Below are 23,938 nucleotides of genomic sequence, written 5' to 3'. Positions count from 1 at the left end.
TCGCGATTTAAGTGATGTCTCTCGCGATTTGGAAATCACGATAAAATAATTGAAAGAATTTTGAAAGAATATTTTCTTGAATTAAATTTGATATGGAGATCGCCAGGAAAAAAATTCCAGGGCATTAGAATTCGTTCTTTTCTTAGCCTCTTCAAGGAAAGAGACTGGTCAGATTGTTCACCTCCAAAAATCGTCGATAGAATCGTCTGCCTGCCAATCGACGGCGCGTTCGTCGTAGGCAGACGTTTTCGCAGACAAGGCGGATTTATCGAGCGTTGAGATGCCACGGAATGTTCAATTTCCTGGCAATTACATGACCTGCCGCCTTCCAGCCGCTTTTTCACGTTCCTCCTTTGTACGGTCTGGCATCGAAACGGCAATGCAGCATCGCATTCCTCGTCAATGAGAACCGTAAGATCGACCGAGGGGGATCCGAGGAATTCGAAGCTCATGAAAGAAATCAATGTGAAATTCTCATCGCGGTATGATAGCGAATTCAACAACCGGAAGAATAGTTTTCCAAGAATTTAGATGATATTACGAGTGTAATAACGGGAACGCTTTATTTTTTAAGTCTCAAGCGTGACTTTAATCAATCGCGATAATGGATTCTCTCCGAACCAAAAATTTGTTTATGTAAAATCGAAACTTACACACGCACACGTGATATAAACGAATCTATAAAACTTTATATCTAAAACATATCTGACGATAGCCGGCGATATCGCATTCGTTAATACTCGCCTTATTAATAAGTCATAAAGTCAACCATAAGATACTTATAATAAATCATTATTATATCCTCTTACAACTTTCAAAGTACCTTTCTGATAAATTATAAAGCCGTCATGAAGTTTATGCGGAAGTTTCATAAATTACGCCAACACACAAGTCTAAAGTTTCGGCGTAGCAACGTCGATTCGCGGCAGTTCCGATCATTTTCAGCGCGCGCAAACGAACATAACGCGAATCGAATCGAGTCGCCGGATACCGTCCTTTGATTGTGAACGTCCAACATGATTTCCCCAACTTCGGACATTTTGGGCGTTCAGCTCGCTGATTGCTCATAGATAGAAGCTCGCATAATATCAACGCGCCACGATGGTTTCAGCCGGAACATATGAGAAGTGAATAAGATTATTGGAGCGCGATCGAGGCATCGCAGAGTTTATTCGCTCCACATTGCGCCGCGTTTACGACCCACATACATACATCTCTATCCTTTGTGACCTTTCCCATTCGGTTTCTCAATTAATGCGATGAATTTCGCCCAAATGCAAATTTTCCACACGCAGCGGAATGGACGATTAAAATGCAACGAATCAATGGAACTGAAACAATTTCCAGATTTGTTTTCGCTATACCCGCGATATCGCGCGAATATTCACTATAACGTTCATTATTCGATTGGTGTCGACGGAAATGACTTTGCGGCGCTGGTCACGGAAAATCATGAAAGGCACCTCCACCGCGAACGTATGCCCCCCCTAATGGAACTAGTGTCGATTAAATATCGGTAACGAACGTTCGGTGCGTTCGGATGAATGCGTCATTGTCCACGGTGGTTCGCATAATCGGAATTGGAATGTCTCGTTGCGTTTTGTCCCGCGCTCTACGCGTAACACCGTGCCCGGTCTTGCTGGCTCAGATTGTACCATCGTTGCTTTGGCAATATTTTCAACAAGCAGATATATCTTTTACGTCAACTTGTTTCCCATAATCTCGATACTTTGTTGCTATTTCAACGTTGCGGACAAGTCAGCTTTTTTTTTCTTTAATTAATCAATGAATATCCTTGTAGAATTTTCGCAATTATGTTGTAAATCTACTCTCTATGGGCAAATAAATTACCTATAATGTAGCAGAACAGCTATGAATTTGAGCGTACATTTCACTGGTTTGCACTAACAATATGCACCGCCGCTATCGCTTTCCACTATTGTATCGAATACGGAAACTCGAAACGAAAATCGAGTGCTCTCGGATTAATTCACTCGAGATGTGGACATAACAAATTTCAGGTACAAAATACTTATGCGATATGAATTTACGAATTTTTCTTCAGCGACGAAAAATTAGTTAATTAATCGCAACAATTTTATTATTTTTATCTTGTCCTCCCCATAGCAAGCTTATTTAAGAGACCGAAATAAATTTAAATCTTACACCCCGACAATAGACATCTAAATATAATATAATTTTAAATATAAAAAAAACGTTACTTCGATTTTGTAAAGTTTTGTTTTACAATCCCAAATAATTTTTTACTGCGAGATCACAATGTTATCCTCGGTCGTTATTGTAATTTTTACACACGTCATGTATTTTTCTGTGTACAATTTTGAATAGCGTAGCAGAGAGGTTTTCTCGCGAATAAATTTCCCTTGAATTTGCCAAACACGTTACAGAAAGCGCAGCTCGTTATAAATATCTTTTTTTTTTTTGTAGTTTAGATATTCATTTTTCGACTATGGCTGGTGTGGAATTGGGCGCTCTCGGCGCTTTTCGTTGTTATTTCTCTCGCTATTCGTGATGTAGTGCTGTCGAACACGTCAGAATGCAAACAAAAGAGATCACCCATTTAACAATTTTACTCGCAATCGTGCATTACGTCCATTATAACCGTATTGAATCGCAATTCAGTTTGAAACTGGGCTACGCGGATAAACAACTGGTTTCAAGATATGTAAAAATAAGACAAATTTGCTGTGTTCCAATGTTGAGGGAAGCTAATAAACTCGAGGTAATTTGAACGTAAAGAAAGGGCCGTCCTAAGCCCCCCCTAATTTCTTTGGAGAAATTAAAAAGGAAACTTTGTAAAAGAATTATATGCTGTTTTACAATTAATTTCACCAGCGTCCATTTTAATATTGTTGTTTAAAACGTGATATCTCGCGCGATAATAAATGAGAAAAATTAGCAGTGATGCATCGTCCTTTGTCATAGAAGCAACGCGCTAGCGCGAGGATTTAGGATCAAAGATTAAGGCGGTAGATTATCCGCGGCGGGCGAATATCGGGGAGCGGCGCGTACCCGGATTTTAAGAAGTGCGCTACGTCGCGCCGGGTTTTCCTCCCGGCCGCGGTTTCTTCCCTTGGTATACATTATGGGATTATTTCAGCGCAGCGCAGGACTAATCTCCCCGGGCAAAATTGTTCGCTATCCCCGGCGCTCGTTTCTCGTCGCGAGACCGTGTAATAAACTTTTCTGTGCTTTACGGCCGCCGTGGCAGTAATTTCTTTAAGGCGCCGGCTATTAAGCTAAATTCTACGAAAAGAAGGCCGCGCCGCTCGTCTAGTTCGTTCACTGGCTCATCCGCTGGCTCGTGATCAGCTAGAAGCTAGAGGATCGCTACTTTGCCGGTGTATGTCCAAATTCTGCAGCGTAAGCTGCAACGGAAGACGGTAATATTTTACGCGGCGAAATAGTTATAAGACAAAGTCAGGATATATCAATCAAGGTATAACATGCACACGAGCGCTTTTATCGTTTAAGATTCTAACGTTAACGCGGCGATATAGTGAATTAAAAGCTTCAAACGTTCCAAGTCTTTTATATATAATAAATTCGATTAGAGACGTAACGTCGTTTCAAGCAAAATTATTTCAAAGTTAAATCAAAGAAAAACCTATCGTTTTATATATGTGTTCTGTATGAGAGAGCAAAATGGAATTTCGTATGGTCGGAGCTTTATCGACTGTACGTTTGGAATCTCTCTTTGGAATACTCCGATGATGCTCGACCTAATTCACAAGGCGAATATAACTGTCGCTAGCTTGATTCGTAATACCGTAAGGCGGACCTGCACGAATAAAATTGAAAGATGTCTTTTACAAAGTGGATACCGACGTCGCGCATTGACCGCGCTCTTATAAATTTTTAATAAGACATTTTAATAATATAAATGACATTTTCTCGTTATGCCGGGACATTGAGCGGCACAAAAATTTCTCTCCCTTTTTCCTCTCTTTATTCCCTCGGTACGGTATACACGCAAAGAGATATCTGTATCTTGCCCTTGGTAGGGATCGCGCGCGACAATCACTAAAATCGAGGTTGAGTATTCTGCACTCGTATATATTTGATTACAACTAAGAATTGCCGAGGCATGAACGAGAAGCGGGACGGATCGCGTGCGCGTATCACAATCATCAAGCTGCGAAGTTAAGCAAAAAGGGACAATATTACCTTCCCTAGTACCTTCCCTAGTAGAATAGGAAGGATCAAAGTATAGCGGAAACGACTCGGTAATCAGTAAAGCTTAAACTCAACGGCGGAATGCGTATTGTCGATCCTCATATAAGCAAATGACGTTTCACGCCCCGGCACTTCCTCAAAAGGATCTACGTGTCTCGTGTCTCCTACTCCCCCCCCCCCGCGGAGATTGCACCTCTTCAGGACACCTCGGGAATATCCTCGGAATATATATCCGGGACAAAGTAACTCGCGCTAATGTATACGTGACACGTGCAACGAGAGTCGCGCGGAAGCTGCACGGAGTGCAGCGAGATAAAGTACGTCTGTCATTTTAACAAAATAACAAGAAGCACGTTTCCTTCCGCCGCGTGTGTTTGCACTGACTCTCGATTTACAAGCTGCACGCGATGACAAATCGATTCGCGAGTTCTAACGCGCGATTTAATTCAACATTCGGCATTTGCGAATTCATGAGGTCAAATGGATGCGTAATTAATATAACTAATTTTCGGAACCGCGCGACGGAGAGAGAGAGAGAGAGAGAGAGTGAGAGGAAGGGGTTAATCTATTTGTAAAGCTATATATTTGCAATATTGTCACAGCAATTATGTAGATTCTTGTATCGTTTTACATGACGTGTGTTTTTTGTGTTTGATGCTCGTATCAAATGAAATAAATTCCGCATTGTCAAAAGGAATATTCGATTACCGCCGATTCTCATTATTCCACGCGTACAAATTAGATTTCACCATTATACCAATATAAAGGGACCGGATTATTTAATCAATTCTACTCCGAATGATCGACAGTGAGATAAATGAAATGAAGCATCACTGAGACAAGGTATACGAAATTACGATAATTCAAATAAGGCCCGACGCAATTTCAAAGTCGCGAGAATCGCGTAAATCACACTTATGTTTTGTTGTGCGGACAGCTTTGATTTACTGAGGTATTTACAGTGCGGTAACTCGAAAATTGTGATTTACACGTGGTTCCCCTAGCGCTGGCAGACGCATAAAACACTATAACGCACGTGGCCTCTTCCTCAATTCCTCGGTTAATACTGATTAATTATCGCATCGAGAAATCGATGTCGAATAAAGTGCGAAATTATTAACCTTTTCCAGCTAGATTGATGGGGTTAAAATTAATCGCACGCTAAAAACGTTAATTTATTTAAATAATTATTTAATTATATATATATATATATATATATATATATATATAATTTAGCAGCAATAAACCAACTGTACGGCAGAATACTCGGTAGACGAGATTGCCAATCGATAAGACCGAAATCGATATGGTGCGGCGATTCTTCGCGAAGATTATAAGGCCGATAGAAAACTATTGTCGAGGGACGCGTCTTTTTAGCTTGAGGGTATTCCTTGCAATCGAGGTACGTTTGCGGAAAAGGAACGAGGCCGATTGTTCGTTGCGGATGACCGCCGACGTCGATCCCCGCAACAGTCAAAGATGTTGAAAACGCAATAGAATCGGGGCTCTCTCCTTTTCGTTATCGTCTCATTCGATTGTGTGTTCGCACGCGTATTCGTCTTTCGCTTCACGTTGATAGCGAGCTTGCGTGCTTTGCCTGAGAATCCCAGAAGCTATTGCGGGTCGGGCAAGTAGACGAAATTGGTAGATTGATCGTATACGCAGACGGTGACATCGGTCGACATCAAAATTGACTACGATGAAGAGTGTATAACCCGCTAAGCAGAGCAGCGAACAGTTGAATAAAAAATCGCGCGAGTTTGGCAATTAGACTGTATAAATTAAAACTATTATAAAGAATATTTTTACTTCATATTACAGTATTTAATGTGTACATACATTTTAAAAAGAACTATTTTCTAAGTAAAAAAAAAACAGAGAAAGGAAGATGAAGAATTTAGATTCATTTAATTAATATAATGAAAGTGATCGATTGGCAAATGTCTTTATTTCTTAAGCATCGTTCATTCAACACGACATGACACGGTGAACGTCTTCGTCATTGAGTCGGCAATTAAGTAGAGATATTCGTGTTCTCGTCGATATGCATGATAAGCGAAAGGGGTCGACTAGCAAGTACGGCCCTCGACAGTAATTGGAGCGCGAAGAGTTAAGTTGCATTTCCAGAAGGCTAACGGTCATCGAACAGGAATCCCTGTCCACGAGCGCGTGGCGTATCGTAATCGATGAAATCTCAATAGACGGCCTCGGACTGTGTCTTTTATCCGCTCATTACGGGCCCTCGTGGAGTTACAAAGGATTCCCGCTTCCTTACGTAACAATGTCCTACGCCCGTTTCTTGGATTTTAAAGAGGTCTCCGGCCGAGAGTACTTTGCCCCAGCTCGTTGAAAGCTTTGATCTTGAATTAATGTAAGTCAACTGGTGGGCATATAGCGATAATCGTCCCGTTTATATCGAATCGATTCCATCGCAGCCGATGTTCACTGTAACGAAAGGAAATCTTTTTTCTTCGGGCATTTGTTCCCCCCGCTTCCAAGGAGAACTACAAGACCTAACCACCGAGATTCCGTATTCTCTCTTTCCTTAGCTCGTCCCTTTTTTATTTTTTATGCATGGAGCATATTAAGCTTCCTCACAAAGTGTATCTCGCTTCTCAATGATAAAACAAGTTATTTATATCAATTTAACTCCAAAGACGGAATGGATAAGAAGAGTTTCTCATTTATCCGTCTGTAATTGTAATTGTATTCCCTCCAGTAGACATTTAAGTGTTTGAAATTAATTAAGCTCTAGCCAAGTACAACTTTCTATATGCGGTTTCGATTCGACTCCGGATTTCCAATACACTGCCAGGTCAAATCGTAACCGTCGATGAGCTTCCGGCGAACGCTGACAGTAAACACGATTTAGAAATCAAATATCTATCCGCGACTCTGATAGAGAGTTAAGTTAATCGGTAAAATAAACACAAGTGATATTCAGTATTGCCGATGTCAAGATATGCTTGGCATGGAAATGAGGTTTCTCGAGAACGAACACGCGGCACGTGTGTGATCTCGCGATAAATGAGTGTAAAAAATGAAAGAAAAACAAGAGATATTTCATTTAGATATCGCGAAAGTTTAACTAAATCAGCCTAAAATTTATAACAGGAAAGGAAAAACAAATATAATCAAAAGTACAAAGAATATTGCGAGGAGAATGTAAATATATTGCAAACCTGTTATAGATCTTTCAACTAATGGCGTCGATTTCCCGACGGTGAATAGAAAAATTTTTTTCAGGAGAACTCATGAGAGGTCGTTAGCGCACTCGCGAGTGCCGGCCAATGTCTAGAAACGCCTCGTTCAAGTTCCGAGGCAAATGCCACACATCTCTCTCGGGCAGAATTGATTTCGAACTGGGTTACACGGCATACATATGAATGAATCTGCGCCTCTTTTTGAACGTCGAACTCCGCGCGGTGCTTGGCGATTCATAGATTAAGTAAAGCACGGGCCGTGGAACACGCCCGTGCCAGAACCACCCCCGCACCTCGACGCACATCCCCCCCCCCTTCGTTGAGACGGACGTACACTTCACCCAATAAATCTGATTCCGGCGCTGTATGATCCTCGCTGGAGTTTCACACAAGAACGATAAATCCGGACGTCGTATTCGAAAGTCGGTCGATTCCCGATACCGAGTACGTTCCCTCCCTTTCTTGCTACCAACTAAGCAGCTGCATCGTTGTATAAACCGGCATGCATTACCAATTCAATTGTTACAAAGTATTATGTCCCAACGTTTCTTAAGCGTCTTTCGCTTTTTGCAAGGTACAGAAAATGCGATTGGCCGTTTAAGGCATTCTCAAATTAGTTAATGGATCCTAAAGATTGTCGTGAAATTTTTATCGAAGCTCTTAAATAATTTCTCCTACTGTAACATTCAATCCTTATTGAAATAACATTAGATTCTGTTTCTAGTTTATTAATGAATACGTCCTAAAAAGAAATTTTATAAATTAAATAATGTAACTATTTAAAAAAATATTTTTGACGTGAATTATAAATTTATAATTATAAATTTTGTGTGTGTGTGTGTGTGTGTGTGTATATATATATATATTGATAATTTCGTATACTTTGTCTCAGTGATGCTTCATTTCATTTATCTCACCGTCGATCATTCGGAGTAGAATTGATTAAATAATTCGGTCCCTTTATTGTATATATATATATATATATATGACACAACTCAACAATATTAACTCTTTCATATAGTCTCTCGGTAACTATGAATTGGTAAGAAACCATCGTGAATAATCCAAGCGATCTAATCGCTCCCACGACGCACGAGCAAGCAAAAAGAGACGACTACGTGAGTTATGGCTAGGCCAATCTTTCCCTCGCTTACCCCTGAGTTATATCTAATCCTTATATAACGATGAATTCGTCTGCCGTCATATCGTTCCCAACACGTATATGTGACGTATCTGCTTAATGTATATACCGTGCGGCATAAAATATTTCCGAGTGCTTAACGAGACTATACCTCATGACTGATGTTTAAAGGGAAAGTTCTACTGTACGGCAATGTGCGATCGAAACGCGATACATGATAAAATAAACGGGATTCACCCCATTAATTTTCCAGTACATGAAAATTACGTGGGGGGAGGGGTTTACTTTTACCACTTTTTGCTACCTCAGGGGAAAGAGCTGACCGCGAAGCGAGATCAATCTATAAATTTTATCGGCGCCCACTCATAATGCCATATTCCATAATCCTATTTGTCTTGCGCAAAGCTCCGTCTGTAGCTGGCCTAATTGCACGGCTGCCGCAACGACCAAATGTTATACATATACATATACTAAAGACACATGCATGTTCAATGGCATTGTCGAGAGACCATGGTTTCGTGCTGATGCCCGAGTGCACTTCCGGCGGTAACCCCCGCAGTTTGCCCACGACAGGTGACGCTCCATTGTGTCGATAAAATATTGACACTCGATATTTCGCCTCATTCACTCAGACTGAGCCGGAGAAAGCGTTAAATTCGTTGTGTTTACATTAATGTACGTGAATCCAACTTTTTATCCGTTATCTCTAATCTACTCGCGCGAGAACATGTTACCTTTATCCCCTTATTAGCGAGACTTTATCGCGAGAGGAAAAAAAGAAAGGTGGTATGTCTTTTATGTTTGTCTCGCCGCATTTCTGAATTAAATTATGCGCTTATAACTGATCGAAGTTAATCCTCTAATTTGTAATATCAAATTGGCTTTTTTTACTTTCGACTTTTTAAGAGACAAAAGCGCTGGTTTTTATCTCCGTAGCTACTGTTAATATTCGTACTTCTTTATCTCTTTCCAGAGTTTCTCAATGTTTCTTTTCAGTATAAAAATTTTTTAACTTGTCTTTCCTCCGGAAAGGAAATTAGTTATCGCGCAGTAACATCGTGATTTTTAAATTATAAAATGTTAAGAAAGTTATATGTTTCGCGCAAAAAGTAAAATTGCCTTCCTTTAATTCAGTATCTACTTCATCACCGTTTCCTAACTCTTCTCTCTGAATTAACGAGTCACGTAAAGTTAATATTTTATTTAAATGTAATATCGGGCAAATGTTATTATAATGCCTCCACAAGCAATTTATAAATAATCTTAATTTTAAAATGAAAAAAATCATAAGTAACGAATGCCATACGAATTTTGATATAAATAAATAAAAAGAGGTATCGACAAAAAATATACGGACTCTTCGCAAATAGGCGCTTGTCTCACTTACCGTTTTGTTCCCCAAATTTTTGACACGGCAGTTGAGGTACGTGGTCTTTCCCAGCAAGGCGGTCACGTTCTTCGAGGCCGATTTGTCGAAATACGGCCCCGATCGTGTGGTCTCCTCCAGAGCGTTCTGGTTGTATGTGTCGCTGTTCTTGCCGCTGCCGCCGTATGGTACGTTGTGGCAGTGCACTTCTGAAACACGGGAAACCGAAAGAAACGCTGTGTAAATGCGGCAATTTCGATGCTGAAGGGAAGAGGACATTCGTTCGCGACGACGTATCTTAAAGCACCATACGTATTCTTTGTTCCTGCGATTCTTGCATGCTGGGTATCGAGAAGCGAAACGTAAGAAACGAATCTCCTTGTAAAGGTACAACATTGACTATAGTTGCTGCATACTACTATTCAGGAAACAACGTCGCAAGTCTCCGACAAGACAGAAAAAGTTAAAAGTTTAACAAAATTTACCCTTATAGTGAATGAAAATCAGAATGCACAGTCGATTTTTGTGTCACAAAATTTTATATTTTGTGCCATGTATATTATTATTTAAAGCAAAATATATTTGATCTATGTCAGTGAATGCAAAACAAATTCTTTGTGAAAGAGTCATATAATGATGGGAAAATTAAAATGAAATAATGAATAGTAGATGTTATAACGAAAGCAAATCTATATAATGTTTATTCATTTGTAATATGCAACAAAACACTTTATATACATCATACAATATAATTATGATATCAATACTAATAAGAGTAATAATAACAATATTACCATTGCTTGCATGAGTAGTTACCATATTATGCTAAACTATTAATTATGCTCGTTAGAAAACGAGATTTGCAATGCGTAATGATTCTCGTTCTCATTAAAGAACAAAAGTGTGGAAATAATATGCAAATAATTAATGAAAAAAGCTGGGAATCTCTAAGATTTCAATTAAATGTGCACTGCCGTTGATAAATAAAATAATTCGACTGGCATAAAGAGAACGATCCACTTATGGATTCGGATGCGCAAAAAAACGCGATAAATCGCGCAAAAAAAAAACGTTGAAATCGTAATCAGCGAAGTACAAACAAGTGCGCTCGCGTGTTATTGTAAGACCATTAATCGCATTGCTTTTTAGTACTTGACATTTAGAGACAACCCGTCCTCGTGTCAACGATTCCGCTTTCCTGTTTTTTTTTGGTGGTCTCTTTGCACCTCTCTCTGTCTCAGAAATAGAAAATAAGAAAATTTCTTTGTCATCATTCGTACTGCAAAAATGTTTTCATTGTAACACCGCAATAATAGCGCGCAACGGGTCAAGGAAAATGGCGTGTGCATCGCGTAATGCACTTCTTCTGACAGAAACTGCCTCGCTTTATTCGATTAAACTACGCTGAATGCATCGCAATACCGACAATAAATGAGTTGTTGAGCGGAACAGCAATATAAGTAATTTTCTCCGTTTCGGGAAATACTAAGTAAACTTTGGAGAACTGTCCGATATAAAATATGATTATCTTATTACAGTTTACGAATAGGGAAATATGTAAAATTTTACGCCACGTATGCGAAACAGTTCAACGGGGGAAGTTTACGTTGAGCTTTTATTTTTATTACCCCATATCGCTTATCTAACTCCCCCTCCCCACCACGCTAAATATATTAATTTGAGGAAGGTAGACGAAAAAGGGAGCGTTGAGAAAATTGATCGATTAATGGCGCAAATATTTATACTTACCTCGGATAAACCAAGTTAAGTGTTTTGAACTGAGAGAGTAAGCTGGCAATAAACTTCTCGAAGCAAAGTATCATCGTCGCGGACACCCCGGGGAGTTACGGGAATTGTTTATCGGTTCAGCAACTTCCGCGTTGAATCGACGACAAGGAAATAATTTTCTCAAGACGATATCATCTAATTTGTCGCGAGTTTAAGAACTTTTGTTCGCGTTTTGCGAACCGTTTCACGTTTGCGAGTGCCCGCGCGCGGAAACGAATTAATCGCGATGATTCGCGCAACGTGGAATACGTGCCCACGTGTTCGAGATAGACGAGGTAGAATTTGTCGGAATTAAAAACGTAATTTGCAATTACCTTGGCCGCCCATGCGCGCGACCAGGATGAACCTGGTCGTTTCCCATCGCCGCTTCAAATTTGTCAAACTCATTCAAACGGGAGCTTTAAACGAACCGAGGCGTTCGAAAAGTAGCTAACGCTACGAATTATTACGCTTTTGTGCGGACGCAGTTTATTCATCTCAGCCGACGTGATCGAGAGAGACCGGATATAATTGGCAGTCGTTGCTATGATCCCGGCAGGCCGACTGCTATACCGTCGACGCGACGGTCGCGACCGGCTTCGGCCTGGCTCGTTTCCACCCGAGCCTCGCTATCATACGCTAGTTACGCTCTATTGCCAGGGACTCGGCGAGTATATAATCGAATTTCCTCGCTCTTGATTAGGTCGTGATTACACGAGGAGACGCGCTCGCGGCTGATGCGGCAAATATTGAATCTCCGCGCGGCGCAGCCGACGCGCATAATCCAGCCCGTTTTCTCTTAGCAGCGACACTTTAGGCGCTTCCGAGAACGTCGCCGGTTATCCCCCTCGGGGTGGGCCTGGAGAACTTTATCCGCGACTTTCGTATCGTCAATTCTCCACGGCGTTACTTACTCAACGTTAATCCATTTTCCTTCCCGCTTCGGTCCCTTCGCGCTTCTCCGTCGCAATCAGCCGGTGTCTCCGTCGTTAGATAATATTCACGTGAGAATCCACGGTCGCATTGAACGGAGACGACGCATAACGAACGGGGCACAAAACTTTCCAGGAATGATAATCAATTATACATGTCAAAGCTGGTTAATGGCAGAAATATCAAATACGAACGAAAGTTACCCGAGAATTTAAACGTAACGTTTTCTTTGCCAGTATTCAGTTGGAACTGTGATAATAATGATAAAACAGCAATGGGCTCTCAGAGTCTCGCGTTATATATCTCACAGAATGATGAAATATAATTTTTAATCGCCACGTGCGGTGAAATGTTATTTCGCTTGAAGTTGTCACGTGTTTATTTTATACATAACCGCGCACGGTTAAATTTCGAATCGCCACTTTTTCGTGCGGATCCAAAACTATTTAAAAATTGTAATAATAATGAACTTACCGCATTCCCTTGTCGCGCTACGTATAATATTGCACGTATATGACGTTAACTTTTATATACATGTATGAAAGAAGTACGTTCCATCGTGATTGCGGCGTACATGTAACGAACAAAACTTTAACTCGCAGCAAGTTGCGACAAGTTTCTTTATTAAATTTAGCGAAAGGCTACGAGCAATTTCGACGGGTCTGTTTTATTTGGCGACAAGAAATTCAAGCTCTTACGAAAGGCCGCTGGAATTGGCCAAGTTCGGAACGAACGGGTTACAAGAGTCGGCCATGCTCGTACAATGGGCTCAAGCTAATTTAATTATGAGTCAACGCCATTGACCACCTTACCAAGACCTCGAGATCTGCTCCATTTCCTCAATTTCCTTTCCTTCGCCCGTTCATACGCCCATGACCAACATTTTACTTTTAACTTAATTTAAAAGAGATGCAAACTCAATTTAAAAAGATAATATACTCTATCCTAGTATGGGTACCACTTAATTTTCTTATTATATATTTAATGCGCTTTTCTAATTGCAACTTGAATTGATTAGTTTGATGATTTCCCACAAAAATAAATTTTTTGTTATATATAAAACCAACCAGGATCTGTATCGTACAGTAAGTAAATAAACTGATAAGGTACCTGTCCCCAAATGCGGCCTAAACTTTGGAGATTTTTCTAATTCTTTGATAAATATGAAATTGAAAAATAAGAGTCAGATTATAGGAAACATTTCTGAAACTAAAAAAAATATATAAAATATTTTTAATTATTTATATAAATAATAGTAAAGATTTTAAAAAAAGATAGCACTTAAGCCGTGTTACATGTATACCCGATGTAGCCCAGCTATTTTCCTCTTTTTCGTAAATATTTTTTTTAAAAATGCCAAATAAAAAAATAACATGTTTAATTAAGCATTTATTAACTTAATGGAAAAAATTCCGCATACGGATTTATTTATTAAATAATAAAACTGTGTTTATTTACTACAAGGGACATTATCTTAACTTTTGCCTGTCATAAAGCTTCAACTAACTAGAGAAAGACAAAAAATACTAATCAAAAGTTAAACACTAAATAAAGAAATAGAATCTTAACTTTTTTATACTAATAAAATATGTATATTGTGTTTCTAGTCGTGTCCCTAACCATAATGGTTTTATAATATAAAAAGTTTCCTTTTTTTAATTATAAACAAGACGTTCTAATAAAAACCTAAAATACATACAGTATTGAAAAGCATAAATAAAGAGCTACAATAATATGAATTGTGGATATTTATAATTGTTACATAATAATTATACAAAGCAAAAACCTCTGAAATTTTAGATTCGGAAGAACACAATTTGAATAAAGTGTCATTACAAGCCGTAGAAAAGAGATATTGAGTAATTAACTAACATAAATACATCATATCGACTTCCTGAGCGATATATTAGCGTTTTCTATGAAATTCGTTGTATAACTATTTAAAAATGGGGTAAGCCAAATTGGGTACGTGGCGATATTGAGTACAGGTATCTCAAATAATAAAAAGAACGAAGAGGAAACCTACTAGAATTGGAAAAGTATAACAATTCGATGTGGCGTATTTGAAATCGCGTTATCATTCACTGTTGTTCCTTGCCTTTTTGTTCCCACTCTACGGTTCTCGTGTGTATCGCGTCGTCGACAAAAATAAGAATTTATCGCGTCGACTCGCGAGAACGAGCGTAAATCCGCGCGCTTCCTCTTCGCGCTCGGCGGACACGGTAACGCGCCGTCAGATAGCAATGGCAGGTTTAATCGCACTTTGTAGCGCGTTTATCTCACTCGATGGTCCATTAAATCCTGGTGGCTCCGGATAATATCGAGTTATGGCTGACGAGCCGCGGAATGCGCGCATCAGCGATTCCCCGGCTCATTTCGAATTACACGCCAGAAGCCCGGGGTCGAGACGCGCCTCGTTCCGATTCGATTCTATCCGGGATAATCGCGCTCCTTCGTAATCCCGCACCCGAATCAAAAGCGGCGACAACGCCTCTCGGTTGGTGTTTCGCGAAGGACGTATGTAGGCACGCGTGATGGCCCGGTGCAGTGGGTCGCGTCCTTGTAGCTAGATCCTCTCCTAAATTTCGAGATTTTACGGGCCGCGTAGTCGAAGCCACCTCGTAAAATATCTGTGGCAATGGAAAGTCGGACAGGATAAGGACACACAACCCTGGAAGAGACGCGACATCAAGTACGAGATGCAACGTCAGTAAAAGCTAGGCAAGAAGAGAAGAAATAGAAAGGGAGAGAGAGAGAGAGAGAAAGAGAGAGTCTCGTAGAGTTATCATTCAATCTATTCCGAAACCTTCCCTTACCCGGGCAAGGTCGCGAGTCTCTCCTCTGTTTTAAAATTTAAATTCACAACTTTTGCTTAAACGCCTGGTAGATAAACCAGCAGCTACAATCCCATAGTTTTGATTTTTGTTTCGAGCGCGTAGTGTAGCCTGAGCCTCGGTGCGCTCCAACCATTGCACGAGTTCAATTATCATTGCCGTTATAAATCATGCCAGTTTCAAATTACTGATTCTACGCTTCGAAAATTTATTAGTCTGCACAAGTAGTATTGTCAAATTACGCTAATTTTTTAACGAGCCAAGCACGAAACGTGGAACACGACACGCAAGTGAGAAACTTTGCTCGATACCGATATAGAGATGGCGGGAAGATTTGCACAAAGGCCTCAAATCTATATCCTAAATTTTCTTTCTCCTTCCAAGCAAATTGGCCCCGGATCGGCAATTCCTGCCGCCATGCAATTCCGATGCGCCTTTCGTCTGAATTACGTCCACAGCGCGCACGTCGACGAAGTTTATCCATTATTGGCCGAGTTTGAAATTATGGACCGTGTTAAAGCTTGGCTTTGCCAATTCATCGCAAGACATCGCACGTAGCACGTCCAACACGTACGTGTAACCTTCGCCAAGGATTCGTCGCAGGAGCAGAATAATTGCCAAGAGAGTAAAATTTGCCCCGCGATATACGCTAATGTGTTACGGTCGGCACGCCCGCGCCGATTTCTATACCGGTAACAAACGATTTTATATTGTTTGCAAGTGGATACGTCTTAATGGAAAATAAATGTCGCCGGGAATGGTCGTTACATTAAACGAAACGTTCCCACGGGAACCACGGGAAGAAATAAGAGCGATGTAATAAATAACACGCAATAAGATGCTATACCAATTCTTCGTAAATATGTATTCATTATATAACCGACTGCTTTTATTGTATTAAAAATAATTATAACAATCTGCATTAGTTTTGCTGATCGACATAATCAATGCAACGCGCTATAAAAAATAGATTTATAATATTTGAAACGATTTTTATTGCGTTTTGTATTACAAAAGGGATTTCTAAAAATTTGAACGATTGGCAATAAAAAAAATTTCCTTCAACTAGAACACAACAATGCGCGCGCTTCGCGCGCGCCACTTAGCATTTTTATATTGAACATTGCACTTTTTTTTCTTCTGTAATATTACTCTCACACACTTTATCATATTTAATGCCCTTCTCTATCTCACGCTCCTTCTCCCCCTCTCTAAATTACTAATTATATTATTAATGATATTAATTATATTATTTTCATATTGTTCAATATTACTCTTCAATACACTCTCAATTTTACTTTCTTATTTAATCCTCGTCTTTATCTCTCACGCTCTCCCACTCTCCACCCTCCGCCCCTCTCTCTCTCTCTCTAAACACAAATTAGAAATTATATTATATTTTCATGTTTCTTAATATCACTCTTACATACTTTCACTCCATACTTAATCCCCTTTAAATAAATTAAAAATTATAATATATTATATGTAATGTTACCTGTCAATTTTCAATCAATTTTCAAAACTTTCACTTTCTGGCGAACTCTTTAAAAAATTATTGTACGCGTCCGGAACTATATGAAAACTGCATTAAAATAAATAAATCTGTCGATATTCAATAAGCACTTCACGTCCAGCTTTCAAAATTCAAGTTTTTCGGGTAAAATAATTGTTCAAAAAATGTTTTAATTAATTATATCACCTAAACTTTATAGGAACATATTGTACGCGTCCCGAACTATATGAGAATTGCGTTAAAATAAATAGATCTGTCGATATTCGATTAGCACTTGATGTGTAGCCTTAGAAATTCAAGTTTTTCGGGCAAAATAATTGTTTAAAAAATGTTTTAATTAATTATATCACATAAACTTTATAGAAACATATTGTACGCGTCCCGAACTATATGAGAATTACGTTAAAATAAATGGATCTGTCGATATTCGATTAGCACTTGACGTGATGCCCTAGAAATTCAAGTTTTTCGGGCAAAATAATTGTTTAAAAAATGTTCTAATTAATTATATCACCTAAACTTTATAGAAACATATTGTACGCGTCCCGAACTATATGAGAATTGCGTTAAAATAAATAGATCTGTCGATATTCGATTAGCACTTGATGTGTAGCCTTAGAAATTCAAGTTTTTCGGGCAAAATAATTGTTTAAAAAATGTTCTAATTAATTATATCACCTAAACTTTATAGAAACATATTGTACGCGTCCCGAACTATATGAGAATTGCGTTAAAATAAATAGATCTGTCGATATTCGATTAGCACTTGACGTGTAGCCTTAGAAATTCAAGTTTTTCGGGCAAAATAATTGTTTAAAAAATGTTCTAATTAATTATATCACCTAAACTTTATAGAAACATATTGTACGCGTCCCGAACTATATGAGAATTACGTTCAAATAAATAGATCTGTCGATATTCGATTAGCACTTGACGTGTAGCCTTAGAAATTTAAGTTTTTCGGGCAAAATAATTGTTTAAAAAATGTTTTAGTTAATTATATCACCTGAACTTTATAGAAACATATTGTACGCGTCCCGAACTATATGAGAATTACGTTACAATAAATAAATCTGTTGATATTCGATTAGCACTTGACGTGTAGCCTTAGAAATTCAAGTTTTTCGGGCAAAATAATTGTTTAAAAAATGTTTTAATTAATTATATCACCTAAACTTTATAGAAACATATTGTACGCGTCCCGAACTATATGAGAATTACGTTCAAATAAATAGATCTGTCGATATTCGATTAGCACTTGACGTGTAGCCTTAGAAATTTAAGTTTTTCGGGCAAAATAATTGTTTAAAAAATGTTTTAATTAATTATATCACCTAAACTTTATAGAAACATATTGTACGCGTCCCGAACTATATGAGAATTGCGTTAAAATAAATAGATCTGTCGATATTCGATTAGCACTTGATGTGTAGCCTTAGAAATTCAAGTTTTTCGGGCAAAATAATTGTTTAAAAAATGTTCTAATTAATTATATCACATAAACTTTATAGAAACATATTATACGCGTCCCGAACTATATGAGAATTACGTTAAAATAAATGGATCTGTCGATATTCGATTAGCACTTGACGTGATGCCCTAGAAATTCAAGTTTTTCGGGCAAAATAATTGTTTAAAAAATGTTCTAATTAATTATATCACCTAAACTTTATAGAAACATATTGTACGCGTCCCGAACTATATGAGAATTACGTTCAAATAAATAGATCTGTCGATATTCGATTAGCACTTGACGTGTAGCCTTAGAAATTTAAGTTTTTCGGGCAAAATAATTGTTTAAAAAATGTTTTAGTTAATTATATCACCTGAACTTTATAGAAACATATTGTACGCGTCCCGAACTATATGAGAATTACGTTACAATAAATAAATCTGTTGATATTCGATTAGCACTTGACGTGTAGCCTTAGAAATTCAAGTTTTTCGGGCAAAATAATTGTTTAAAAAATGTTTTAATTAATTATATCACCTAAACTTTATAGAAACATATTGTACGCGTCCCGAACTATATGAGAATTACGTTCAAATAAATAGATCTGTCGATATTCGATTAGCACTTGACGTGTAGCCTTAGAAATTTAAGTTTTTCGGGCAAAATAATTGTTTAAAAAATGTTTTAATTAATTATATCACCTAAACTTTATAGAAACATATTGTACGCGTCCCGAACTATATGAGAATTACGTTAAAATAAATGGATCTGTCGATATTCGATTAGCACTTGACGTGTAGCCTTAGAAATTCAAGTTTTTCGGGCAAAATAATTGTTTAAAAAATGTTTTAGTTAATTATATCACCTGAACTTTATAGAAACATATTGTACGCGTCCCGAACTATATGAGAATTACGTTACAATAAATAAATCTGTCGATATTCGATTAGCACTTGACGTGTAGCCTTAGAAATTCAAGTTTTTCGGGCAAAATAATTGTTTAAAAAATGTTTTAATTAATTATATCACCTGAACTCTATAGAAATATATTGTACGCGTCCCGAACTATATGAGAATTACGTTAAAACAAATAGATTTGTCGATATTCGATTAGCACTTGACGTGTAGCCTTAGAAATTCAAGTTTTTCGGGAAAAATAATTGTTTAAAAAATGTTCTAATTAATTATATCACCTAAACTTTATAGAAACATATTGTACGCGTCCCGAACTATATGAGAATTACGTTCAAATAAATAGATCTGTCGATATTCGATTAGCACTTGACGTGTAGTCTTAGAAATTCAAGTTTTTCGGGCAAAATAATTGTTTAAAAAATGTTTTAGTTAATAATATCACCTGAACTTTATAGAAACATATTGTACGCGTCCCGAACTATATGAGAATTACGTTACAATAAATAAATCTATCGATATTCGATTAGCACTTGATGTGTAGCCTTAGAAATTCAAAGTTTTCGGGCAAAATAATTGTTTAAAAAATGTTCTAATTAATTATATCACCTAAACTTTATAGAAACATATTGTACGCGTCCCGAACTATATGAGAATTACGTTCAAATAAATAGATCTGTCGATATTCGATTAGCACTTGACGTGTAGCCTTAGAAATTTAAGTTTTTCGGGCAAAATAATTGTTTAAAAAATGTTTTAATTAATTATATCACATAAACTTTATAGAAACATATTGTACGCGTCCCGAACTATATGAGAATTACGTTAAAATAAATGGATCTGTCGATATTCGATTAGCACTTGACGTGATGCCCTAGAAATTCAAGTTTTTCGGGCAAAATAATTGTTTAAAAAATGTTTTAATTAATTATATCACCTGAACTCTATAGAAATATATTGTACGCGTCCCGAACTATATGAGAATTACGTTAAAACAAATAGATTTGTCGATATTCGATTAGCACTTGACGTGTAGCCTTAGAAATTCAAGTTTTTCGGGAAAAATAATTGTTTAAAAAATGTTCTAATTAATTATATCACCTAAACTTTATAGAAACATATTGTACGCGTCCCGAACTATATGAGAATTGCGTTAAAATAAATAGATCTGTCGATATTCGATTAGCACTTGATGTGTAGCCTTAGAAATTCAAGTTTTTCGGGCAAAATAATTGTTTAAAAAATGTTCTAATTAATTATATCACCTAAACTTTATAGAAACATATTGTACGCGTCCCGAACTATATGAGAATTGCGTTAAAATAAATAGATCTGTCGATATTCGATTAGCACTTGACGTGTAGCCTTAAAAATTTAAGTTTTTCGGGCAAAATAATTGTTTAAAAAATGTTTTAATTAATTATATCACCTAAACTTTATAGAAACATATTGTACGCGTCCCGAACTATATGAGAATTACGTTAAAATAAATGGATCTGTCGATATTCGATTAGCACTTGACGTGTAGCCTTAGAAATTCAAGTTTTTCGGGCAAAATAATTGTTTAAAAAATGTTTTAGTTAATTATATCACCTGAACTTTATAGAAACATATTGTACGCGTCCCGAACTATATGAGAATTACGTTACAATAAATAAATCTGTCGATATTCGATTAGCACTTGACGTGTAGCCTTAGAAATTCAAGTTTTTCGGGCAAAATAATTGTTTAAAAAATGTTTTAATTAATTATATCACCTGAACTCTATAGAAATATATTGTACGCGTCCCGAACTATATGAGAATTACGTTAAAACAAATAGATTTGTCGATATTCGATTAGCACTTGACGTGTAGCCTTAGAAATTCAAGTTTTTCGGGAAAAATAATTGTTTAAAAAATGTTCTAATTAATTATATCACCTAAACTTTATAGAAACATATTGTACGCGTCCCGAACTATATGAGAATTACGTTCAAATAAATAGATCTGTCGATATTCGATTAGCACTTGACGTGTAGTCTTAGAAATTCAAGTTTTTCGGGCAAAATAATTGTTTAAAAAATGTTTTAGTTAATAATATCACCTGAACTTTATAGAAACATATTGTACGCGTCCCGAACTATATGAGAATTACGTTACAATAAATAAATCTATCGATATTCGATTAGCACTTGATGTGTAGCCTTAGAAATTCAAAGTTTTCGGGCAAAATAATTGTTTAAAAAATGTTCTAATTAATTATATCACCTAAACTTTATAGAAACATATTGTACGCGTCCCGAACTATATGAGAATTACGTTCAAATAAATAGATCTGTCGATATTCGATTAGCACTTGACGTGTAGCCTTAGAAATTTAAGTTTTTCGGGCAAAATAATTGTTTAAAAAATGTTCTAATTAATTATATCACCTAAACTTTATAGAAACATATTGTACGCGTCCCGAACTATATGAGAATTGCGTTAAAATAAATAGATCTGTCGATATTCGATTAGCACTTGATGTGTAGCCTTAGAAATTCAAGTTTTTCGGGCAAAATAATTGTTTAAAAAATGTTCTAATTAATTATATCACCTAAACTTTATAGAAACATATTGTACGCGTCCCGAACTATATGAGAATTACGTTACAATAAATAAATCTGTTGATATTCGATTAGCACTTGACGTGTAGCCTTAAAAATTCAAGTTTTTCGGGCAAAATAATTGTTAAAAAAATGTTTTAATTAATTATATCACCTAAACTTTATAGGAACATATTGTACGCGTCCCAAACTATATGAGAATTACGTTAAAATAAATGGATTTGTCGATATTCGATTAGCACTTGACGTGTAGCCCTAGAAATTCAAGTTTTTCGGGCAAAATAATTGTTTAAAAAATGTTCTAATTAATTATATCACCTAAACTTTATAGAAACATATTGTACGCGTCCCGAACTATATGAGAGATGCGTTAAAATAAATAGATCTGTCGATATTCAATTAGCACTTGACGTGTAGCCTTAGAAATTCAAGTTTTTCGGGCAAAATAATTGTTTAAAAAATGTTCTAATTAATTATATCACCTAAACTTTATAGAAACATATTGTACGCGTCCCGAACTATATGAGAATTACGTTCAAATAAATAGATCTGTCGATATTCGATTAGCACTTGACGTGTAGCCTTAGAAATTTAAGTTTTTCGGGCAAAATAATTGTTTAAAAAATGTTTTAGTTAATTATATCACCTGAACTTTATAGAAACATATTGTACGCGTCCCGAACTATATGAGAATTACGTTACAATAAATAAATCTGTTGATATTCGATTAGCACTTGACGTGTAGCCTTAGAAATTCAAGTTTTTCGGGCAAAATAATTGTTTAAAAAATGTTTTAATTAATTATATCACCTAAACTTTATAGAAACATATTGTACGCGTCCCGAACTATATGAGAATTACGTTCAAATAAATAGATCTGTCAATATTCGATTAGCACTTGACGTGTAGCCTTAGAAATTTAAGTTTTTCGGGCAAAATAATTGTTTAAAAAATGTTTTAATTAATTATATCACCTAAACTTTATAGAAACATATTGTACGCGTCCCGAACTATATGAGAATTGCGTTAAAATAAATAGATCTGTCGATATTCGATTAGCACTTGATGTGTAGCCTTAGAAATTCAAGTTTTTCGGGCAAAATAATTGTTTAAAAAATGTTCTAATTAATTATATCACCTAAACTTTATAGAAACATATTGTACGCGTCCCGAACTATATGAGAATTACGTTCAAATAAATAGATCTGTCGATATTCGATTAGCACTTGACGTGTAGCCTTAGAAATTTAAGTTTTTCGGGCAAAATAATTGTTTAAAAAATGTTTTAGTTAATTATATCACCTGAACTTTATAGAAACATATTGTACGCGTCCCGAACTATATGAGAATTGCGTTAAAATAAATAGATCTGTCGATATTCGATTAGCACTTGACGTGTAGCCTTAGAAATTTAAGTTTTTCGGGCAAAATAATTGTTTAAAAAATGTTTTAGTTAATTATATCACCTGAACTTTATAGAAACATATTGTACGCGTCCCGAACTATATGAGAATTACGTTCAAATAAATAGATCTGTCGATATTCGATTAGCACTTGACGTGTAGCCTTAGAAATTTAAGTTTTTCGGGCAAAATAATTGTTTAAAAAATGTTCTAATTAATTATATCACCTAAACTTTATAGAAACATATTGTACGCGTCCCGAACTATATGAGAATTACGTTCAAATAAATAGATCTGTCGATATTCGATTAGCACTTGACGTGTAGCCTTAGAAATTTAAGTTTTTCGGGCAAAATAATTGTTTAAAGATGTTTTAGTTAATTATATCACCTGAACTTTATAGAAACATATTGTACGCGTCCCGAACTATATGAGAATTGCGTTAAAATAAATAGATCTGTCGATATTCGATTAGCACTTGACGTGTAGCCTTAGAAATTTAAGTTTTTCGGGCAAAATAATTGTTTAAAAAATGTTTTAGTTAATTATATCACCTGAACTTTATAGAAACATATTGTACGCGTCCCGAACTATATGAGAATTACGTTCAAATAAATAGATCTGTCGAT

General features: G+C 36.7%; 1 protein-coding gene across 4 annotated transcripts in view; it reads right to left on the bottom strand.

The window, feature by feature from the left end:
- Positions 1-23,938, bottom strand: part of LOC105839983 (zwei Ig domain protein zig-8) — a 330,645-nt gene that overhangs the window by 120,462 nt on the left and 186,245 nt on the right. For 2 of the 4 annotated variants that reach the window (XM_028191742.2, XM_012686667.3), the window contains exon 3: positions 9,929-10,116. In XM_028191742.2, coding sequence (XP_028047543.1) covers positions 9,929-10,116 — 188 coding nt within the window. Of the gene's footprint in view, positions 1-9,928; positions 10,117-12,009; positions 13,700-23,938 lie in introns of those variants that run through there. The other 2 variants (XM_012686665.3, XM_012686666.3) reach the window with 2 other exon arrangements.

Source organism: Monomorium pharaonis, chromosome 7, assembly GCF_013373865.1.
Source record: "Monomorium pharaonis isolate MP-MQ-018 chromosome 7, ASM1337386v2, whole genome shotgun sequence".
In the NCBI taxonomy this organism is placed as follows: Eukaryota; Metazoa; Arthropoda; class Insecta; order Hymenoptera; family Formicidae; genus Monomorium; species Monomorium pharaonis.
Note: the sequence above shows the minus strand (reverse complement) of the source record. Positions and strands in the feature narration are given on the sequence as shown.